The following is a 21,729-nucleotide window of genomic DNA, read 5'->3' as shown; positions in this document are numbered from 1 at the left end:
GTAAGTTGGTACCACGGTATTCTCACCATAACATCTGCTGCAATAATAATTTAAATAAGTTTTCAAGAGGAGAAAAGAAAAATACACAGAAACAGTGATTCTCTTCTGTTTAATAAGAGACTGTTACAAAATGCCACACATTACAGATGGCTGTATGTGCAATGACCCATTCCTGAAGAACAGTTCAGAGAAGGTTCCCAGTGGATGCAAATGATGTCAGCTCCATATTTTCTTTTAATCTTCTTTGTAAAGTGAACGCTATAAAATTAAGCTTGTTATTGTTACTATTATTTGCATGCATTAAAGTGATGCATATACTTACCAGTCTCTCACTTTCTTGAATTAAATTCAACACCAGTATTTTGCCACCACCTGTCTTTTGAAAAAGATCAGTAATCCCAGCCCTTTCATACCACTTAACACAAAAGCAGTATCAAGTTACAGAAAAAAGCCCTTCACAACACACTAACTTTTGTGGCCATACTGCTACCGAGAGGGGACACTATTCACTCATGTGCTTCAAGGTCCTTTATGAAGGTACTAAAACAAGCTTGGAGTTTGCTCATTTTGAGTTTGCTGCACAGTGACCAGAAACACTAAAAGGGCAATTGGGAGTCAGCAAAGAGTCTACGGAAAAAGTGGGAAACGACAAACTGTTCCAAATGCACAGTACCAGAACTGGGAGGGAAGACTGCTGAACTACTTTACAATGGACAGTTGCTCTAATGGCGTGTCAGAAGTTGAGCTACAATTTAACACTGTTTACCTGGTAATCAAAGTTCAAATTTCCAGTCTTGTTTTGGTCCTATCTCAAAAGAAAACAAACTTTATCCTACCAGAAGTACCATAAGTAACTGCCATTTAAAGTATCACAATGAGATGTCTTTCTACCAGAGTTCTACTACAATCTATCCTGGAGAAATGCACTTTTTTTTTTTTTTTGTTAAGACACTATGGAACATACTCTGCCCTTGAGTTATCCCCACTGACTGCCAGGCTGGTGTACAAGTAGTGCAGGTCTGCATCCAGCCACTGCCAAAATCAGGACTTGATAAGGTAACTGAGCAGCCAAAAGCATTTACTCACTCCAACTCAGTACTGAGCATTGCATTAATGCTAGCATCAGCTAGGGTCAACCACAGATGGCATAAGAAATACAAACACATTCTGTTAACAGGGTAATGGCCTCACAACAAGGTATCCCTTTTATTCTTGCATACCTGCAATTAAGATTAAGCAAAGAGAGATAAAGCTAAATTGTAAACATTAATGTATGATTTCCTTTTTTTCCCCCTTCTAGGAAGAAAAACCTATGCAACATTAGTCAGAAATTTGCCTGTAGCTCATTTTGAAGACAAAGCAATTCAGTGTTAATTACCAAGAACTAATGTAGACAAGATGACAGGCAATGGGCTGCAAGAGTAACTATTTTAAAACCTGGGAAGATACAATTGCCTTGAAACTGTGCGTGTTTTTATGATGAATTCTGCAGCACTGTTTAAGATTTTGGGACCCTAAACCAAGCAATTCTGCTGGAAGTGGCAAGTCACTCATAAACCCACTCTTGACCATTCAGATGAGCCCCCAAAACTGAAGAGTCTGTTCAGCTACCACATAACTATGACCTTCCCAGTACTGACTAATTACCCACCAGCGATGTCAAAAGCCCCTCAAATTCAGAGAGGGACATCATGGCCTTAAAAGTGAATTAAAGCACAATCTTACAGCCCATCCAGCTGTGGATCTCTGCTTCGTGCTACAGCACAGAAAAAGTTTTCATCTCTTCTACTGATATCCAGAGATGAGATATACAAAGTCTAAACAGAAATAAATATGTGCAGCCATTCCAGAGAAAGCTGCATCTTTTATTCATTCACAAAGAATCTTTCCTGTTTTAAGGTATAAAACGTTCTATACAATAGAAATAAAATACCAGAATTTCTGGGAATATGGAATAGGGCAGAATTAAAATAGAGGCAGAGCAGTAACTCTGATGTAAGATTAACAGTTGGACAAAACCATGTTTGTAGGTAGCCTATGAAGTGCTGAAATGAACTGACAAAGGTAATTAAAAAAGCACAGAAGAACAAGCTCCTGGCTTACCAGCCTAACAAAGTAAAAATCTGTGAGTAAGAAAGGGTAATTAGCAATAGCTAAAGAAAATGGAAAGATTACAAACTGCTATGGATTCTTAGAAACAGAAATGCTTAATCCCCAACACAACAAACACAGGACCCTGCTGGTTTGCTGGTAAAAAAACAGCCTCATTAATAACTGGCATGTTACCACAGTGATTTTGACATTCTTCAGTAACACCAAAGGCTGCTGGTCAAGATTCTGTAATAAATTTTCCTTAAAGGTGCTTGCAGATATTTTTTACCTGTCCACAAGCATAGTTAAATCCATTATAGATCTTCCAAAAAAATCTAGTCTGTTCACTCACTACTGGAATCAGTAGTAGGTAACAATCACATTTCAGAGACCAAAATTCCCCTCAGGTATTAAAGTGGTATCATTTGAACAAATTATTTCAAATAGGAACATCAGGTACTTACAGATTAAACTAACCTGTACTGGCAGTTCTGTGGAATTTTTCTTCTCTACCAGTAAGTAGCAAATGCTGAAATTCTGCTGCTAGTTAACAGAAACACAAATTGTATTAAACCAAGGTGTTTTACCCATAATTTAGTTTTTTATTAAAAAAAAAAAAGCTGCCAAACTTCAATTACTGTAATTTCTTGCTTAAGAAAAGCATGTGAAGTAAAGGCAACTATAAAACTACTTTCAATTTGCCCTTGTGATTTTTCACACATAACCCGTAAAGTTTAACAAGGTCACCTGTTGCCTACTAAAAACATAAAGGAAATTACAATACTTACATTGCCAGGTTCCTTCATTAAAGTCCTAAAGTGTGTTTTCTTATTCTGGACTTTACAAGTGAAAGAGCAAAATATATTTTTTCCCACTTAAGTTTATGAGAAAGAAGCTAGAGAATTCAGTCCAAGTAACTCAATGAAAAAAAGAGGAAAAAAAAAAAAAAGCTCTGCATGACATCTTTATCTCAAAGCATTACATTAACTTCCTAAGTTGGAAAATGGTGAAATAGTTTCCTTTGGTTGTACTGCATTCATTTCAGGTAAGTAAAATCGCTGTTAGCAAAAACCAGTTCTACATTAAGAGCAGCAGAAGCTGAAATTCTACAACCTATGCCCCCTTTCTGAATATGGTAGAGATTTAAAACAAAATTTAAGGGAAAAAAGTTTAAGATGTCAGAAGCGTGAACCTTGTATAAGGCAGTTAGCTGTCAGACAGACACACTTTTAACTGCTAACAAGAGACTTTATAAGGAAGCTTTCAAGCTCTCAATGTCATGTGCTTCTTTGCTTTTAGTTAAGATGATATTGGCATTAAAATTCTACTATTTCCTCAAAACTTTTTCACTTCTTTTTATCCTCAAGGAAGAAAAACCTTCCTGCAGAAGTCAAATTCACTGCCATTAAAACAGCAGTGCTGCTGACTGTCCCTACTGCAAGAAAGCCTGCAAGAACTTTGGAGGTTTTATAAACTTCTTCAGAAGATACAAGGGCCTCACTATTCACAACAGCGTCCAGGTATATGCCCAGGTATTTAAGTACCAAGCCTGACAATTATTTGTACCAGGGACAGTCAGAACTGACTCAGCAGGATGCCAGGAACAAATGGCTAGAGGGTAACACCCTGGATCCTGTGGTTCAGGACAGGATGTGGCTGGCTGCCAGAGCAGCAGGCTCCAGTGCTCAGTCCCCTCAGCCACACCTTCACAACAGTGCAGTAGAACTGCATTTCCTTTAACAGAGCCTTACTGGGAATCTGTGCTCTGGCAATCAAGACTGCACTAAGTTGCTGCTTACAGTGTGCCAGAAACCTCTCACCAAGTGTTTTTCAGAACTTCAGAAAGAACTTTTATATGCGTTACACTTTACAAAGACTTTGATTCCTCTTGATCCCTTAAATGGCTGTCCCAAAACCTGCTTTTCTCTGAACTACTTCCAACTTAGCCCAACCATGACAGACAGAACAGCAGTCACAGGCAGCTGCATTCTTACAGAACCCAGTCACTACCACTGGTTCCCTGGTCTGATTATTTTGATTGCAAGCATACATATTTTTTTGAAGTTCTTCATGTGTGGTATGTACTTTATTTACCACATCTCCAAGTTACTTTTCTTGTTTAATAGATCAGGTGCAAATTTACCCAATTTAGCAGAGTACCAGTAAACCCTGCTCCTTAAAAAAAGTTATGTGCCCCTTTCTTAAGCTTAAAAAAACCTGAATTCCAAGAACTCATTTTGTTAATATCGATAAAAGTCATGTCACTGAAATACTGCCACCTTTAGTAAAGAAATTTCACTAACAGCAAGATGTCCAACTTTGTGATACACAAACTGCTGCAATGAGAGCTGCAATACTGGAATGTAACTAAGAACACACTTCATCCCTCAAAATAAACAGGCATTTGAAATTCGCCTATTTTTTATTTTGAGACTAAGAGATTCAGATACTTTAAGCAAGAAGTACAAGCCCCACAATGTATTATTTTCAGTTAAACAGTTTCCTTAGACATTCTAGGGAAAAAAAACCTAAGCCAAATGGTCCTATAAATTAAGCAAGTGAAAGAAGTACTAGTTGCAGTAGTTTATCTTGAAGAGTTGTTCTCATCTTCACTGTTATCAGGGGGAGCACCACAATGAGAATTAGCAAAGCAAGACCATGCTCAATAACCATTCTGAAACAGTTAACAAGGACATGTCAATCTTCCAGTCAGACAAGGATTTGCGGGGGGGGGGGGGCCGTCTACAGGAAAAATGCAAAGGGCAGAGTACAAACAAAGAAGGGTACAACAGAATGTGCAATCCACTCTAAGTTAATTACAACTCTATCCCTGAATTCAAATTACTTGAAATCTCATTAAGGGTCATTATTAAGCAAAATCTTGAAGAAATAAACAACTATGCTCATAAAAAAGCCTCATCACAAACTTTAAAAATATCTCAAAAACTTGAAAAAAAAAGTCAAACCAGACTCCCACATTTGTTTCTTTACTATTTCACTGCTGGTATGCTGCAAGACCTCCTTAGGCAAAACCTGATGTTCTAAAGCTTTCTTTAAGCAGCCTCAAGCATTCACAAACAATGTATCTGCAACAGAATGAGCACCTTTTTCTTCACAAAAGGTAGAAATTTTTGCTAGGCACCACGTGAAAGAAGGAACTTCAAATAAAGTTAATTCTGAATATGCAACAGAATCTCACAAGGTTTAAAAGAGAAGTTTTTCAACTCTTACTATTGTTGCAATAGTCAAAACATTTTCTAATTTGATGTATTTGAGATGGAGGAAAAAGTTCTCCCTGAACTGAAGAAAAAGAGATTGAGGAAAAGGTTCTCTCTGAAAATGGCAAGCTGAAAAATCTGCAGCTTTGATTTCTCACTCTTCTGTTCTGTGTTACCAACTTGGACCTGATCTGTATTTCTTCACAGGGCTCTACATTAATATTTGTTGAGGTGCAGCTCACAAACACAGCAGTATTAACACCTTAACCTTCTTCAAACAAACTGTATTCTGTAATTTGGGCTACAAATTTTTTGTAGCAATTAACTTACTAGTTTCAAATCTACTTTCAGGTTTTCAATAGATACATATCCTCAGAAAACACTGATAATTGGTATTTACATGCCACTAATTCAGAGACTACACAAAATGAACACTACCAAACCCAAAAACAAATACAGCACAAATGCAATGCAATGCAGGGAAAGATGGGGAGGGGAAGTGTGTCTTAAGGACTACCTGAGCAGCCTTGAAGGAAATGCATTCCATTAAGAGAAAAGGTACCCACACATCTTAAAACATCTTCCCTCCCCTTAAGACTCTTAAAAACACAGTGATAATAAAAAGATAAATATTAATATAGAGCCCATCTACCAAAAGAGAATAAAAAACCTAAATTAAAATAAATTTAGGGGCCTTCACCAAACTTGCTGCAAGTTTGGGGACATAAATATCCAACAGCCATAAAGCTGTGAAAGCCCCCAGAATGAATAAAATAAATCCCACTTGCCTCAGACTGAACAGGGCAACACTGAGACTCTGCCTCAGCCTGTCCTATGGCAGGGCTATAGGAAGAAGAAAAATTTGAATTTTAGAAAAAACATGACCCAATTAAGTGAAAGACATGCATTAAAAATTAACAAAATTCCAGTGATCAAGCAAACAAAAGAAAATGACTGCTATAACACCTCTTTTGTTAGGTCCAAGCAGTATTTTTTGTTGTTGGTAGCTATTTCTGAATTGGACAGCTTGTTTTGCTTTGTATCTTGATCAATGGAACGTCAGTCAGTTTTCTTGGGGCATTTTTCCCATAACTGATAGTATTTGCTGTACTAGTTCATGAAAAGGTGAGTTAAAGATTCCACCAGCCACTGAAAATGTTCACCCTTGTCTTAGTGTTCATGTAGAAACTAGACCAGTACAATTATTAAGACATTTACTAAGAAGTGTCATTAGTTACCATTTTAAATTGTGGCCCCAGCTCATGGACTGGTTTATCAGTCTCAATTTAACTGAAGGTCATAATGACCTTCTTGCTGTTCACAAAACCAAAGTAATCTTGGTATTTTTGTTTTCATTTTGTATCCAGAATTACTTGATTCCTATAAAGTAACTGTAGGTTATCTATCCCATTCAATTTCATCCACGTTTTAAGATAGTAAGTTAACCAGTTCTGTGTCAGTACTGCTCCAGAGCTCCACAGACTAAAATACTGGCAGAAACCACAGAAGGCAGATGCAGCTGAATGTGTTTCTAGAAGCTTGTTTACACTGTCCCATGCATGCACAGAGCGAGGAATAGTTATCCACTGTTATTAGATTAACAGCCCAGCCTCAAATTTATTATTAGCACCTAAAATATCGTCTGTGGGGAAAAAAAAAGTAATCCAAAGGTTTCAGAAGAATTTTCAGCCTACATATGCCAGCTAAGTGGTATTTTATTTAAAGCAACTTTGCCAGTGGCAGAAGGCTATTCTAATGGCTGTATGGACGAGTTATATGAAGACTTCTAAAAAACTAACCCAGGCTTTTTCAAGGTTCTTTCATGCCAGTCTCATCCATTTTGCTCTAAAGAACAGCTGCTTATTATGATATTGAGACCACGCATAAAATAATTGAGAACCTTCTACAGAATCCTAGATACAATAAATTCAGGCATGTTTTTTGTTAAGCCTATTTTCCCACCTGTGTCTGAAATTTTCTTGTAGCCTAATCCTTTGTATTCAACATTTGCATTATATTGCAATTTCAAAACTGGTTAAAATGCACTTGCAAGTGTGAACTTCAAAGCAAGAGTTGCCATGGCAAATTTAGGCAACAACTAAAAAACAAAGCTTCTGCCTATGTAATTACATCACTAGGGTCCTGTAACAGCTACACAAGATATGCATTTCTGTAATCATAAAGGCTTCTGCAACCTCTTTCCAAGAAAGGATTAACTAAAGCAAAACCCTGTTTTCATGGCTGCATTACATCAGGGACTTTGCCGGCAGAGCCATGCTGATTACACTTGGTAGGATAAACTAAGTCTTTGTCTTTATACAAGAAACTATTACATTCAAAGTAGTTTTACTGTTTTGGGGTAAATGCACCATAAATCCAACTCTCTGAACATCAAGAAGCAGTATCGAAAGAAATGAAGGCAGGGACCACCAGACAACACAGGCACCAAAACATCTGCCTGTTTACAGAAGGATCACACAAGAGACAAAAGTAACTGAAGACTGAAGGCAGCCACATCACAGCTCTTATTGCACAGGAATGACAGGAGCAGGAAACGAAGCATCCAGGTGAAAACTGCGGAAAAATCGATCACCTGCTTGTATGCAAGTACCAATGAAATACATGTGGCAGTACTTACTCGAGGGGCTTTTGTAACTTCATTACTAAGGAAAGATTATTCTTAAAATGCATTCAAACTTTAAGTCTATGCAGTATTAGCTACAAAATGGTACCATTATCAGAATGAGACACTCGCTGTTTAAAAGAGTGAAGCTTAACTAATACAACTTGCAGAATATGCCAAGTTAACAGTGCATGCAATTAGGTTTTATCCCAGGAAAAGTAGGGGTCTGGAAACATCATACGGAAAATTACAGAAAGACACCAAAGGGAGAAGGAATTTACTTGACTGGGGCAGAAGGGCAAAGCATCCTTAGAGCAGCAATATGATCTTCAGAAAAAGCAAGAAGTAGTTTTACAAGCAGTAGTTAAGATCACTTTATAATGTACGAATTTTATGTGTAATATTATAAAAAGGACAAATATAAGACATCAGAAAAATCTCTTCAGTGTTTCGTAATGATCCTAATTAGGTAAGCAGAAGAAAACCAGAGTATAAAAGTACTGCCTCAGCAAAACAAGTTTTATCTGTTAGACTTATGTCTAAAGCAAGATGAAGAGCTAACAAAAGAATTGACATCAAGGCCCACTCAGCACATTTGCAAGCCAAATACTGCACATCTGACAGGTGATCAGTAGATACCAGTGACCAGAGAGAACTGCTTCTCAACAGAGGCTTGGACTTATGGTCTTAAAATTCAACACTTCAGAAAAAAGTGCCTGGCAATTCTTAATGGTTAAACTAAGGCCATTCAGCTGCAACTAGATTGCACTGGATGCTCTAATGCTTTTGAGACATTCTGTGACCACAGTGCAGAAGCTGAGATAATGTAGTAGTTTACATGTACTGTTATTTTTGCACTTTCAAGAGACAGTACACAATAGAGCCACGTGAAGTGCTGTACAAAACCCCAAGACTTTCAAGAAACAGAGCCATGATGCTCAGTATTAAAATTAAATGAAAAACTTCCACTATCTACAAAAACATCTATGAATATAATGACACAAAAATGCTGATGATCCTTCTACTCCACACTAAAGAAGAGATATCCCCATTACTGAAACTGCAGAAAAGGCTTGAGGCTGGGAACATGTATTTAAAGTTGACCTGCAAATGAAAAATTCACCACTCTTTTCCCTGTTGAGAAGAAGCTTGAGAGGCTCTCCCTTCCCTCCCCTCCAAAAAGTCTCCCACTACGTTCTTATCAGAGGTATAACACAAGAACACATGATATCAGACTTAATTACAACCTTAAGAGGAACTTGTCACTCTACTCTTATAAACAGAGAAATGACTACTTCATAGAGAGAATACGTCTCTTTGATAAAAATGTCTCTTACTCCAGAAACTTTCACTGAATGGCTCAAGAAAACTTAGATAACATGTGATCACAGCACACAACAGATGGTTACAGATTGTTCACCTTTCAGAGACTGCCAAAACATGAAATTCTGAATATTTAAAGTAAAAACACAGCATAACACATTACTCTTGCCTGCTTTGCCTCTTCTATGCATTAAGAGGGTTAAGCTACTATTTCTCTTTTGCAGGTCAACTTCAATACATTTACTGGAAGTCACTCACCCATGTGCCATGCACCTAAGCTTCTAGAAATCTTCACCTAAAAGGATCCTAAAATCCATCTGCACTTTCACATTAAAAAGTGTCATTTGCAGAGTGAACTAATGGGACACACCCCGGCACTAGGATGTATCTCAGAGCACTTTCATATCCTACAAGCAAGTGCCAGAACTAGAAATCATTTAAAATTTATTGAGGACAAGAAAGCACAAATAAAGAAACATATGCATTAAGAGAAGTTACAACCAAGAGTTAGGATGTGCCTCCTGCAGCCTCAGTTTTGAGGAGCCAGTTAATAAGTGTACAGGTCTTTGTCTACTCAGACGTACAGCTAAGGAGTGACTTTTTAGAACAAGGAGTTCAGACTTTATCAAAACAGCACCAATAACTGTGTTCATTACACCAATGGCTACCACGGCATGCATCTGTACAAACCTTTTAGGCAGTTGTCCACAGCTGGTCATGAATAAAAAGGCATATAAATTTTTCTCCTCTTTTATTACAATGAAGTTTATAACGGTACAGAAAAGTCACATGACCTTAGTGGGTCAGTTTACTTAAACCCTGGAACAGGAGGAACTCTAAATACATTAAATATTGTTACAAGTTCAGACTTTAATGTACAAGTAGTTGGGAACAGTTACAGCCCTCACCAAACTATGTTGGGGACATGAAGTCCAACAGCACTTGAAGTGCTGTGAAGGCATCATCTCACAAATAGCAACGTAACATTACAGAACTTGCCTTTAAGGTGGTATGTTCATGTAATTCCAGCGCCTTCACAATTTAACGAACCATATTTACTATACTTCACTTCTAAAAACCTAGATGAAACATGAAAAAGAAGCCATACAGTATAAATTGCAACATCAGGAAAAGTTCCTGTTATTATTCCAAATAATTTTTCCCATGTAAAATAAGAATGTCCAATAGCTCCTTGCATGTGGGAAGATACTTATTAAGAGTCACAATGAAGCCTTAATTGACGGAAGCTTGGCTATATTAACAGCACAAGATGAGAAAAGGTTTAATCTCCAAACCTATTAGAGCGCGAGTAGGAGCATCAGTAGCGGCCACCTTGCGACATGACGGGCGGTCTCATTCCCATCGGGGGGCGAGGAGGTCCACTCTGGTACGGGGGCACCATCGGAGGTCCCTGACCGTATGGAGGCATTGCTCCAGGAAGATATCCTGGCATGCCCTGGTGATGAGCACCATACTGACCTATAAACAGAATAGTTAAGATGCAAAGAATAATTTTTAAATTTTTTTTTAAATAGTGAGAAGTGCATTTTGTGAAAAGCTTCATCCCTCCCTGCTAGCATAGGTAACCTCATAAATCTTTCCAAAAACAGTAAGCTGGGAAACTTATGATTACCATGAGGTGGCATGGGAGGTCTCATTCCTTGTTGTTGTGGAGGAATTCCTGGCTGTGGTGGCATCATACCTCCAATTGGTCCAACCGGTGGATTACCCAGGGCAGCCTGGCCTGGTCGAGGAAGATTGCGCTGGTATTTAGGCAACTGTGCCCTTCTCTCTTCCTAAAAGCAGAAGAAACAATCACAACAGATCATGTTAAAACTCACCAAAAGCAAAGTAAATAGAGGTGCAACAAAATAGATTACTATACTATTTTAACTATCTTACAAATTCAAAGACTACTAGTAACATTATGCAGCAGCAGCAGCAGGATTTGCCCCCCTTTCTGCAGACTTTCTTCCTTAATTCAGACCAATTTGAGTATTCTGCATGGAACTCAAATCCTCCCTTTCCCCCAGCTGAATAAAGCCTTTTTCTCTTAAAAACACAAACCTAAAGATCTTGAACTGTAATTAATGTTCATTTGTTTTATCCATAAATTCCGTATTTCTAACTGCTGTAATAGCATCAAAACAATTTCAAAGTGTTCAGGCTTTTGTTCTACACTTAGTACCCAGTTCCAGTTAACTTTAAGTTTATGACACGTGCAGTAAAAGTCCAAATTGTATTTTGGATTGAGAGATTTCCCACCACCATCAAAGGTTAGACTGCAGCATGCCAGTCATCACACTACAAAGAAGTTCTCTCAGTTACATTTGCTCTGCACAGTTTGCACTCTCACCATTGCTAAAATACACATAATGCAGAGCAGATGAAATTCCATTCAACCTGCCATATCATCACAAATTGCATTTTTCAGTAAGACAGTGAAAACACGTTAACTTACCAGTGATATATCCTCATCTGGATGGATCAACTTACTGGTTGCGCTGGTTGTTGTGAGGGTAGCAGGCTTACTTGTGATAGATGTAGCTGGTTTAGCTGCAGTGCTGTTTGTCGTGCTAGTGGTTGAGGCCGTAGACTGCGTGTAAGCCGGGAATGTTGGTTTGGGGGGTTCCGTTGTTGTCGCGGGTGTAGAATTCAAAGGTTTGAAATCAGTACCAACTGGCCCTGGCACAGCTGCTGCAGCCTGTGAAACACAGAGACAGATCAATACTTATTTCTCAAATAAGGAAAGTTCATTAAAGAAAACTTAAATGATGACTGTTAGACCTCTGAAACGTTCCAGTAAGATAGATATATAATGATACAAGCTTGACAAAAGTAAAGTTCAGCCTTATTGCATACTAGAGCAACTCAAACTAAGACAAAATAAACCCCGGTATGTATACATATAAATATACACACACACACACACACACAGGTAAGTCTAAAATCTGCAGGTCAAAAGCCACCACAACAAAGGAACAAAGAAAAAAACACCCTACTATTTTATCTCAAACACTGAATTTGGCAAATGTGTAAATCTTTCCTGAATCACTATTTTTTAGGAGCCTCTAAGCACAAATTCATTAGTCTTTCACTAAATTAACATGTTTCAGCAACCATTAGTTTAGAGTACAGCTCAAAGTGCTAGTATTCACTAAAATTATGTATTTAAAAATATTTTAATCAAATACTTAAGAAAGCTCTATTGTGTCAGGGCTCTAAGCGTTCTCTCTATAAACACAATGCAGTATTTTCACAAAGTACTATGTCTATCCACAGAACTTTAATCTTATTTGTGAATGAAGACTCAACGGAAGCAGGTAAAAGGTCCACTAGATTTCAACATTTCATCTCTCCTACTCTTCTGTTACAAAAACCCTGTAAAAGTCTGTTTTGCAAAGCTGTCTCTGAAGACACAGCACTCTCCAAAGCACACATAAGTTATGAGAGAATGCTTTTGTTTCTAGTCACTGGATATTCATAATTATCTGAACCTCTCAATAAAAAAAAAAACAAAACAAAACCAAAACATTTTGCACATAATGCAAATTTAAAATTCCCTACATTATGATGTAACATATTAAACAACATAAACTAAAAAGCCTTCACCATGCATCAAGCTAACCACTGCCCACTAAAATGCATTTAACTGCTTTCATGCTCTTTTAACCCTTTAGAACCAGGATGTTGCATTTCATTCTTTCACACCAAGAAAAATTGGGCACTTTGACAAGCTTATTTCTGGTAAGATGCAACTCATTATCAAGGACTCTGCAGTTTTACCAGCTAAACATAATCAGGAATATAACAAAAAATATCTGAAGATGTTTAGTCAATTTTAGATTTTACAGAATGGTCCAAAGGGTTAAGTTGCAAAGCAATTTGTTTTAAACTGTGACTTCCTGCGTACTTGTGCTGTGCTAGGAAACAGAGCGTTAGAAGATGCTGAGAGACTTTCTGAATTGGAGGAAGCTGCACTTGAGCTTGTGACAGGTGTCCCCATCTGTAGCATAAAAGAAAGGAAACAGTGAAAAGTCTCCAAACAAATGGGTGGAAAGTATCCAAATGAAAGGACTTCTTATACTAAGCCCTTTCTTATGAAAGGACTGTATTTTTGTAAACATGAATCGTCCCCCGCAGAAGCCCAAAATGCAAACAGTACATTACAAAGGCCTCTGCAACACACTTGAAAGCAAGTAAGAACTCCAGGACCCATGAAAAAGTGCATTCAAAGGGAAGAGGTCACAAGCCACTATCAATTCCCCACTTCCCCCCCAAAACATTGAAATTAACTTTTCACTACACTGACTTACTCCTAAACTTTTTGAAGTAAAAAAACCTCCTAACTCAGGCAATGTTTAACCGGTTTAACAAGACTACAGAGTAAATTCGTCCATTTATCAGTAGAGAGCCCATTATGAGTGAGAACAAGTCACGTCAAGATTTTTAATTTGTAAATTTTAGGCAGAGTTCTATGCAATCAGACTCCTGCAGCTAACACATCTCTTCACCCACCCAAAGTTCCCTTAACAACAACAAACTTAAAGGCCTTTAAGAGTCTTTTGCCTACTCCTCTCTCCCCTAGTGCTTACAGAACTTCTGTCTGGTTTCACAGCTGCTTTAAGATAAACAAAAGAGTATTTTAAAATTCATTCAAGCACTACACTGAATTAAACATCAACCCAAGCAAAAACCTGAACCAGTCACTTCTAGGGCCTCCTCAATAATAAACAGGCACTACTGACATAGTGGCAATTTGAAGAATCTAACAAGAGATTCCAGGCTTTGGGATACCTTACCTGCCCCGCGCTTGGGAAGAGTGGTTTAGTAACTGGAGGTTGTGGGGTCGGTGCTGTTGCAGCAGGAGCTGGAGGCCGGTTCAGAATGCCTGGGGCTGTAACAGGCTGTGCTTGTGTCATTGGAGGCATGCCAGGCCGAGGCCCAACAGGAGGGGGCATCCCTACAAACCACAAACAATGGGTGGCGATCAGGCTCCAGGAAGCACAAATATTCCCTTAGACAATCCCACTCCCAGTGCTCCTTGGAACAAAGCTTCCCACTACAAGATGTATTTTTAAGGCAACAATAAAATAAAACATGACAAAGGCAGTCACCAGTCAATGACCATGCACAGGAAGTAACCCCAAACACTTTAGAGCAATGCTGGATTAAGTTTTTTTTACTAAAGCTGCAATAATGAAGTTTATGCTCTCAATAAACCAATACAATTCATGCAGTAACTGCTTCTGACACACTGCAGATATGCTGCCAAGAGCATGGATGGCACTGTTACAAATTCTAAGAGATTGAATTGTTTCTGAACAGTACCAGAACTGTGACCGAACCACTGCCAGCTTTGCTGGGGTCATCAATAAAGTGGACTGAGACATTTTGTAGTGTCACCACAATACCTGCACTTGGTGTGTGTGGAGCTCTAGGAGAGGATCACTGGGAAGTTAACAGCTCCCATGGGTTCCATCAAGCAAACCAGCTACTGGCCAGGTGGAACACCCAGGGAACTTAAGAGCTGCACAACCACAACAAACAACTCTTCTAGCTATGGCAAGACACCAAAATGTCAGTTAAGTTTCTCAACACTGCAGGCTCATTAGTTGGGTAAACCACCCAACTATTTTCCACTTTCCACATTTTCAGTCATTACTGTTTTCCAACTGCAGCCACAAACATTAATTCAAAAAAGGATGAAGACAGCCCAGGCACCACAACGGTTGCAATAAACCAAAAAAAGAAAATGCAATAAACAAAAACAAAGGTATTCTATTTTTTACTTTAGCGATGGTACAAAAGTTAAATAATTATTTATAATCAGAAGCCATAAATCAACCACCTCTGCACAAGAGTGGCTTCTGTGGCAGTCCAACCACATCAAGGTGGTGGCACAAGTCTGTATGTTCTTTACATAAATTCTAAATCTTAGCAGAAATAAATAAATAAATAAAATTAAACTCTCACCATAGTATGAGTTCGACAACCCTGACCTACCTGGTGGCATACCAGGCATAAGAGGTGGGATTCCTGGCCCAGGAGGCATCATTCCACCCATTGGCATCATCCTATTGAAAAGAAAATGAGCACTGGTATGAACACGCATGATAAAGTTTTAAGACAATTGGCACATCCCTGTATTAGACAAAAAATAATGGTAAATAATTTCAAGAAGCTATCAAGAGAGACAAATCCAAACCACCTCCACAAGAATAAAACCAAAACATAACCCAGCACCCAAAACCCCAAACACTCATTTGAACTTTAATTTCTCAAGATCTCACTTCCTCTAATATGAGATTTCTAGAACTAGTGTCTCTTGAAATCTCTCTCAAGACTACAAGTTGCAGCAGAATGTTCCAAGAACCTGATCTCAGTACATTCATGGAGTCTGAATGTAGGAAAACCAGCTAGCTCCAATCACACTACAATCACTGTACAGCTCCCCTCTGACACTGACTGGCAGATAACCCAGAGCTGTAGAGCTATCCAAAAATATTGACAAAAGCAGAGCAGAGACCATAGGGCAAGAAAGCTTCTGGAGTTTTAATTACAGAAAACACTCCACACACTAATGATAAAGTGGGATTTTGGTTTTTTAATATGAAAAATCCTCATTGTAACATATTTTTTCTCCACATTAAAAAGAAACCATTTGGTTTCTCTTCCTAAATGAATATGTATGAGCCCTTTACAAGGAACAAACAAGTGTAGTTAATTTTGCTTAATTTTTTGCAGACATTCAAAAACAGATTAGGGAGACAAAATAAAAGAATGTTTATTACTTTAGCGAGCAAGATAAGCTGATCTGCAGCACTCCAGTACAAACCAAAACCCCACTAATAAGTAGTTTCTGTTTGTATGACAGTTAAGACACCTTCACCACTGCTGTTTTCAGATCAAATCCCATGAAGATGAGCATTCTTGCTGGCAAGTCTGATTTCTGCTCTCAACTCATCTATCACTGCTACACAGGGAACAACCACTGCAGAAGCAGCAGTGACTGGGACCACAGACCCATCGTCCCTCTTTAGGCTGGAAAAGGCAAAGTCAGTCTTGCCACCCAGCAGACATCAAAACAAGTGCTGGATGCTCACTGCATGCTGCTCCAGAAGAATGACTTCTGAGAAACTGCAGATAGTGCTAGAACTGGTGTCACACTAACACCAAACTTGCTTTGTGTCTCCTAATTCTTTGGTCATTTTTAAACAAAAGTTAATCAGGTTAAGTAAGCAAAATTTTAGAATAGACAAAAGCATAATGCAACACCATCCTCTCCTCCCAAAATGAAATGCAGTGAAATTTTGGCAAATTAATTTGCGTTTTTACAGGTGACATTAACATTCACCTGAACTTAAGAAGGAATTTAATGAGGACTAACTGTCCAACAACCTGATTAAATTCTGTTGAGTTTCCACCCAGAAAAGCTTAAGTTCTGATCAGCATCCACACCATATTCGACTAAGATATGATTTTTAAATTCAAAGGCTGTTAAATTAATATTTATGTCTCAGAAGACAATGAACTTTCACCGCAGTTAACCTAAAGTTTAATCTAAACTGAGTTCCTGCAGAATGTCCTGCAGCGTGGAGGATCGAGTACATGGAGCTGTTCAAGCTCTGGTTCAAGAAAGGCTTTAAGTCTCTAAGGGTCTATTTGGTTTATATTTTGTAGAATGCCTTTCACATGCAGTTTTGTAATATTCATTTAGATAAAAACATAAAACCTTCACGTATTATACAGTGACAAAACCTAATTAGACACCTTCCCCAAATTCTCAGGCAATATTCAGAGGTTTTCAGTAAAACAATTTCTAGCTTATCAAAAACATGACATAAAATGGCATAATGAATGTACCTAGAATTACATTAATGAGATGCTTACATGTTTCCACCACAAAATGACTGCATGTATTTTCTCTGTTGATGTAATCTGTGAAAATTTATGACAAAATCAAAAATCTAACTGTGAATTTCCAAACACATTGTGATAGGGTATGGTGTCAACCCCATAACAAGCATAAAAACCAACATCTTTTGCCCAAAATACAAGAAAAATGTAAACTACCCAGTACTTTTTTTCCTGTTATGTTGATGACTGATAACCAGATGCACAACGTATGTGCAACACACAAGGGAACAGTGGCTCACAGAAGGCTCTAAACCAACACAACAAAATTTTGTATTAATGTATTACTACTTAATAACTATTAAGTCAGGAGAAAGGCAAGATACTTTATAGATAAACCCAGTCTGGCCACATTTTACATGTTGGTTTACAGCCATCTAGTTCTTTGGTTAATCTAAATATTTAAGTTACAGAGTTCACAATTCGCTATTATACATTCTTTTAATTAGCTTTAATTTTTCAGCGACAGTTCAAAATGCACAATATGAACATGTAATATTACATCTTTCTTGCTACTCACCCAGGTGGCATTCCAGGCATAACTGGAGGCATTCCAGGCATCATAGGTGGAACACCTGCCATTAAGGGGGGTATACCTTAAAAGAAAAAAAAATTTTCAACAACTCTGATAACATACAGTTGCAAACAAATGTCATCTAGTAAGTTTACACTGGATAAATGCTTTACAGCAAGTTCTAAAAGATTGGGTTTTGAAATAATATTGCTTACAAACAGTGCAATATTAAGTACTATCTGCAAATTTGACTTTGATTGTCCTCAGCCCTGCAAGATTGTGAATTTTCCTAGTGGTCTCCCAAGAAGACATCTTATTACAAGAGACCATTCTTCACTCACTGATTAAAATGCTTTCCTCACCGCATCTGTGGCCTGTGTATGAACAGCCTGTTCTGTGTTAGATGTCTCCAGATGCACAGCAGCTCTGCCCTGCTCCCAAAAGCCTGTTATAAAGACTACGAGCAAGTATCACTGGTAGACTTCTGTTTGAAGCACTATCCTGCTTTACTACCAGAGGCCTTCAATCTACAGGCCAGCATCAGGTACCTGAATCTAGTCCACCAAGGAAGATGTGCTTGTGCACAGAACAGGGGAAGAAAATTAACAAACTACTTATTTGCACCTCCCAGAACTATTCTGTGAGCCCAGTGTTAAAAGGGCAGATTGCTACTCAAGCACACAAGCAGCAATTCATGTTTGTACTGAGGTTTTCAGCAACAACCTAACATAACACACCCACTCACCTGGAGGCATCCCTGGTGCACCTGGCACAGGAGGCAAACCTGGCTGTGCCATTGGGGGAATGTACCCCTGCTGTGGCTGAACTTGCTGGGGTTGAAATGAAGTTGAAGCTGCAGATTCATCATCTTCATACTCATCAGAATCATCCTGCTGTTTCTTTTTCTGGCTCTCTGCAGACAGTACAACACATACGGTCAAACGGAACACAAATTATATGCCATAAAATTGACTAATAGCAAAATTCAAGCCTTGCCAGTGTTCAAAAAGTCACAGAAAGACAAAGAAAGAATGCTGAGCGAGCCCACCTACAGCCACAAATAAAGGGAAGGAACACGACTCACATTGCCATTACCCTGAACATACAGAGGGATGTGCCCTCGTGTCAGTGTCATGCTGTCCAGCATAGACCAAAGCAGTTCAACCAAAGGTATGCTTGAACAGCAAAGAAACTGAAGCATCTGGGAATCATCAGGACAGTTTTACCTCTAGCCTTTCCTCCCCTTACCCTCACAAATAAATGACCATGCCCATATTCGTTAGGTAATTGTTGTAGCTGCTCTGGCAGCAGCTACTTCTGAACAGGAAAGGGAAAATCCCTCCCACGTGGCTGGCAAATGCCTGGAGCTGCTGTCAGAGAAAGCATTAAATCCCACCCTCACTGAGTGCCCCAGCAGAGTAAGGAACACACCAGGGAAAGGACAGAAAACCAGCCACATTACACCTTACCCTGAGTTTTTTGTTCAAGTAACCTCCTCCGTTCCTCCATGTCTTTTTCTGGAATGCCTTCCATTCCATAGATTTCCAGTTCAATGTCTGTTCTTCCGGGAATAGCATTTGGAACAGCATCTATTGTTTCTTTATGTACCTAAAGAAAAAAAAAAAAAGAATAAATCCTGCTGACCACATCTCAGGGTAAATTCTCTGTGCTCTTCAGGCAGTCTGAAGACAGAAAGGAACATCCTTAATGGGACTAATCTCTCTGGTCAAGCATTTTCTTGATCTGTGCCTCCTAATCTCTGGTAACTACTATTACCCCTAAAACCAGCTTACATAAACTTAAAAAAACTGAGACAGCACAATTCCTTCACTCCTACAGAACTCCTGAGAAAGGTCTCTGCTGCACAGCGGCCATTTGACTGCTGACACAGCAGGACTCCTGTGCTGCAAACAGGCCATTGCTGTCTTCTTCTCAGCAGTTTTACAGACTCTGCAAGCCCCCAACCCCCCTTCTTAAGGACTCTCAATTTAAATTTTAGATACTGTGAAGAAAAGCTCATGTAAATCTAAAACGCCTTACCTGCATGCAGTGTATAGCTAAACCAGGTCCTGTATACAGTTTCTTATGACATATATGGCATTTAAAGTGCTTGGCTTTCTGATGCTGTATAAGGATTTTCTCATCATCAAAATCCCTATTACAGTACCTATTGAAGACTGTTAAGGAAACATTTAATACTGGAATTGACCTTTTAGATAGGGCTGAGGTAATCAGCACCAGTGTGATTTTTTTCTGAAGCAAAGGAAAGGCACAAGAAGCATCTCTGAGCATTCAAAGGGTGACAAATATTTCATCGATGTCTGAAAACAAACACCCTCATCTGGTCCAGCACACCCCTCCTGACACAGGTACAGAAGTGGGAAGGTGTCTGCACGCAATCAGAATCATCATCTGATTCCATATTGTTTGACTCATGGTTTTCAAGTCCTACCTATTTTTCTCTTCAGGGGTGTGAACGCAGCTACAGCATTGAAGGAAAAACAGGCTTGAAATCAGCAAAAAGGAAATTATGCAAATCACTCAGAAGTGCCTCTTTAATCAATTATCAGTAACTAACAATCATAAAAGAGAACAGAGGTTTTAGTTTAAAATTCCCTTTCTCTTCCAGTTATCTAGCTATCAATTTTTATGACACAGCATAATTTGCTGCAGTAACTGAAGAATTCTCTGCTTTTAAAAAGAAATATTTTAAGCAAAAAACTGTTTGCACATCTACATAACACAAGAGGCAAACTGCATTTCCTTTCTGTGGGTCAGCACTGATATTTCAGCAAACACTCCACACATTTTCCTAGGTGAGACAAATACACATTCGCTATTTATTATTAAGAAAACGTTAACACTGCTAGCACAATGTGTCCCGTGCTTTCACCAAAACGTGAAATAAATTAATGCCTAAAACAATCGTAGCTGCCTTCCAAGACAAAATGGTAAAATACCTCGGAGTACCTTTTAAACGTCTTTATTTAACAATTCTAGAGGACAGAAACGTAAGAGAGAAGATAAATTTATAATCACTCCACAACAGTGAGTACATTCTGAAGGAGCAAGCAAATAAAACTCCACCAGTATTTCTGGATACTAAAAAATTAAACCTGATCATGATGCAGCAATTACAAATTGAAAGCTCCTCCCCGTCACGAAGGAAAAAAAAAATCTTAAAAAATTCTCTTTTAACCACATCCCACCTCATTCCGTGAATAAATGTATTTACCAGTAGCAGGATCTTCTCCCTTTAACATCCTCCCTCTCAAGAGATAAAGACAATTCTCCATTTCCCGCTGCCCCAGCTTTAGGGATCGGGCGGGAGGCCGCGGCCTCGGCGAGGGCGACGGGAGCGGGCCGGAGGCCGTGCGGGGGGTGGGGAGCACAGGAAGGGCACGGACCGGGCCCCATCCCGAAGAGCGCAGGGCTGGGACAGGGCCAAGCACCGAGACAAACCGTAAGGAGCGTGGGGAGAAGGGCTGAGCCCCATCTCGGGACGAGACGGAACGGGACCGAGCCTCGACCGCGCCAGGCCGCGCCGCTACCCTCCCCCATTCAGCTCTCTGCATCCGCCGCGTCCCACAAAAAAGGATACCAGCACCAAGGCTTCAGCTGCTTCTTCTTCTTACGGCCCATGGCGGCGTCGCCCCGACCTACAAAGCAAGAGAGCCGAGCGCTCCCTCAGAGCCGCAGCGCCCGCGCGGCCGCCCCGGACCGAGCGAGAGGCACAAAATGGCGGCCGAGCTCCCTCAGGCGCCGCCGCGGCCTGCGAGCTCCCAGAACACACCGCGCCAGCAGGGCGGGGGCGCCCACGTGACGCGCTCGCGGTCGCCCCCACCGGGCTGTCCCGTGACGCCTCACGGCGCCGCCGCCATTTTGCTCAGTCGGGGCTGTAAGTGCTCTGCCTGGGGCACCTGAGCGTGTCACAGGAACAGGCACGGAGTGGTGTGGGCTAGCAGGGGCCTTAAAGCCCATCTCGTTCCACTCCTCTGCCATGGGCAAGGACACCTTCCACTAGACCAGATTGCTCGAAGCCC

General features: G+C 39.6%; 1 protein-coding gene across 15 annotated transcripts; it reads right to left on the bottom strand.

Moving 5' to 3' along the window:
• Positions 1–95: 95 nt before the first annotated feature.
• Positions 96–21,476, bottom strand: ZNF207 (zinc finger protein 207). 15 transcript variants are annotated; one of them, XR_005259370.1, is made up of 14 exons: positions 21,288–21,476; positions 19,727–19,853; positions 19,156–19,294; positions 18,432–18,599; positions 17,693–17,768; positions 17,149–17,196; positions 15,232–15,332; positions 14,058–14,218; positions 13,169–13,261; positions 11,717–11,959; positions 10,889–11,051; positions 10,588–10,734; positions 10,255–10,334; positions 96–6,152 (listed from the first exon to the last, which is right to left on the bottom strand). XR_005259370.1 is itself a non-coding variant. In XM_038157345.1 (13 exons), the coding sequence occupies exons 1-12, from the start codon at positions 21,326–21,328 to the stop codon at positions 10,574–10,576; spliced, it is 1,521 nt and encodes a 506-aa protein (XP_038013273.1). In that variant the 5' UTR covers positions 21,329–21,475; the 3' UTR covers positions 96–6,152; positions 10,551–10,573. The 15 variants fall into 15 exon arrangements, 11 of the variants coding, with proteins under 11 accessions (XP_038013273.1, XP_038013275.1, XP_038013272.1 ...); XR_005259367.1 differs by having other exon boundaries at positions 10,551–10,734; positions 21,288–21,475; XR_005259368.1 differs by lacking the exon at positions 10,255–10,334 and having other exon boundaries at positions 96–2,634; positions 6,098–6,152; positions 10,551–10,734; positions 21,288–21,475.
• Positions 21,477–21,729: the final 253 nt, after the last annotated feature.

This window comes from Motacilla alba, chromosome 18 (genome assembly GCF_015832195.1).
Source record: "Motacilla alba alba isolate MOTALB_02 chromosome 18, Motacilla_alba_V1.0_pri, whole genome shotgun sequence".
NCBI classification, from domain to species: domain Eukaryota; kingdom Metazoa; phylum Chordata; class Aves; order Passeriformes; family Motacillidae; genus Motacilla; species Motacilla alba.
The sequence above is the reverse complement of the archived record's forward strand: the minus strand, read 5'-3'. Positions and strand labels throughout refer to the sequence as shown.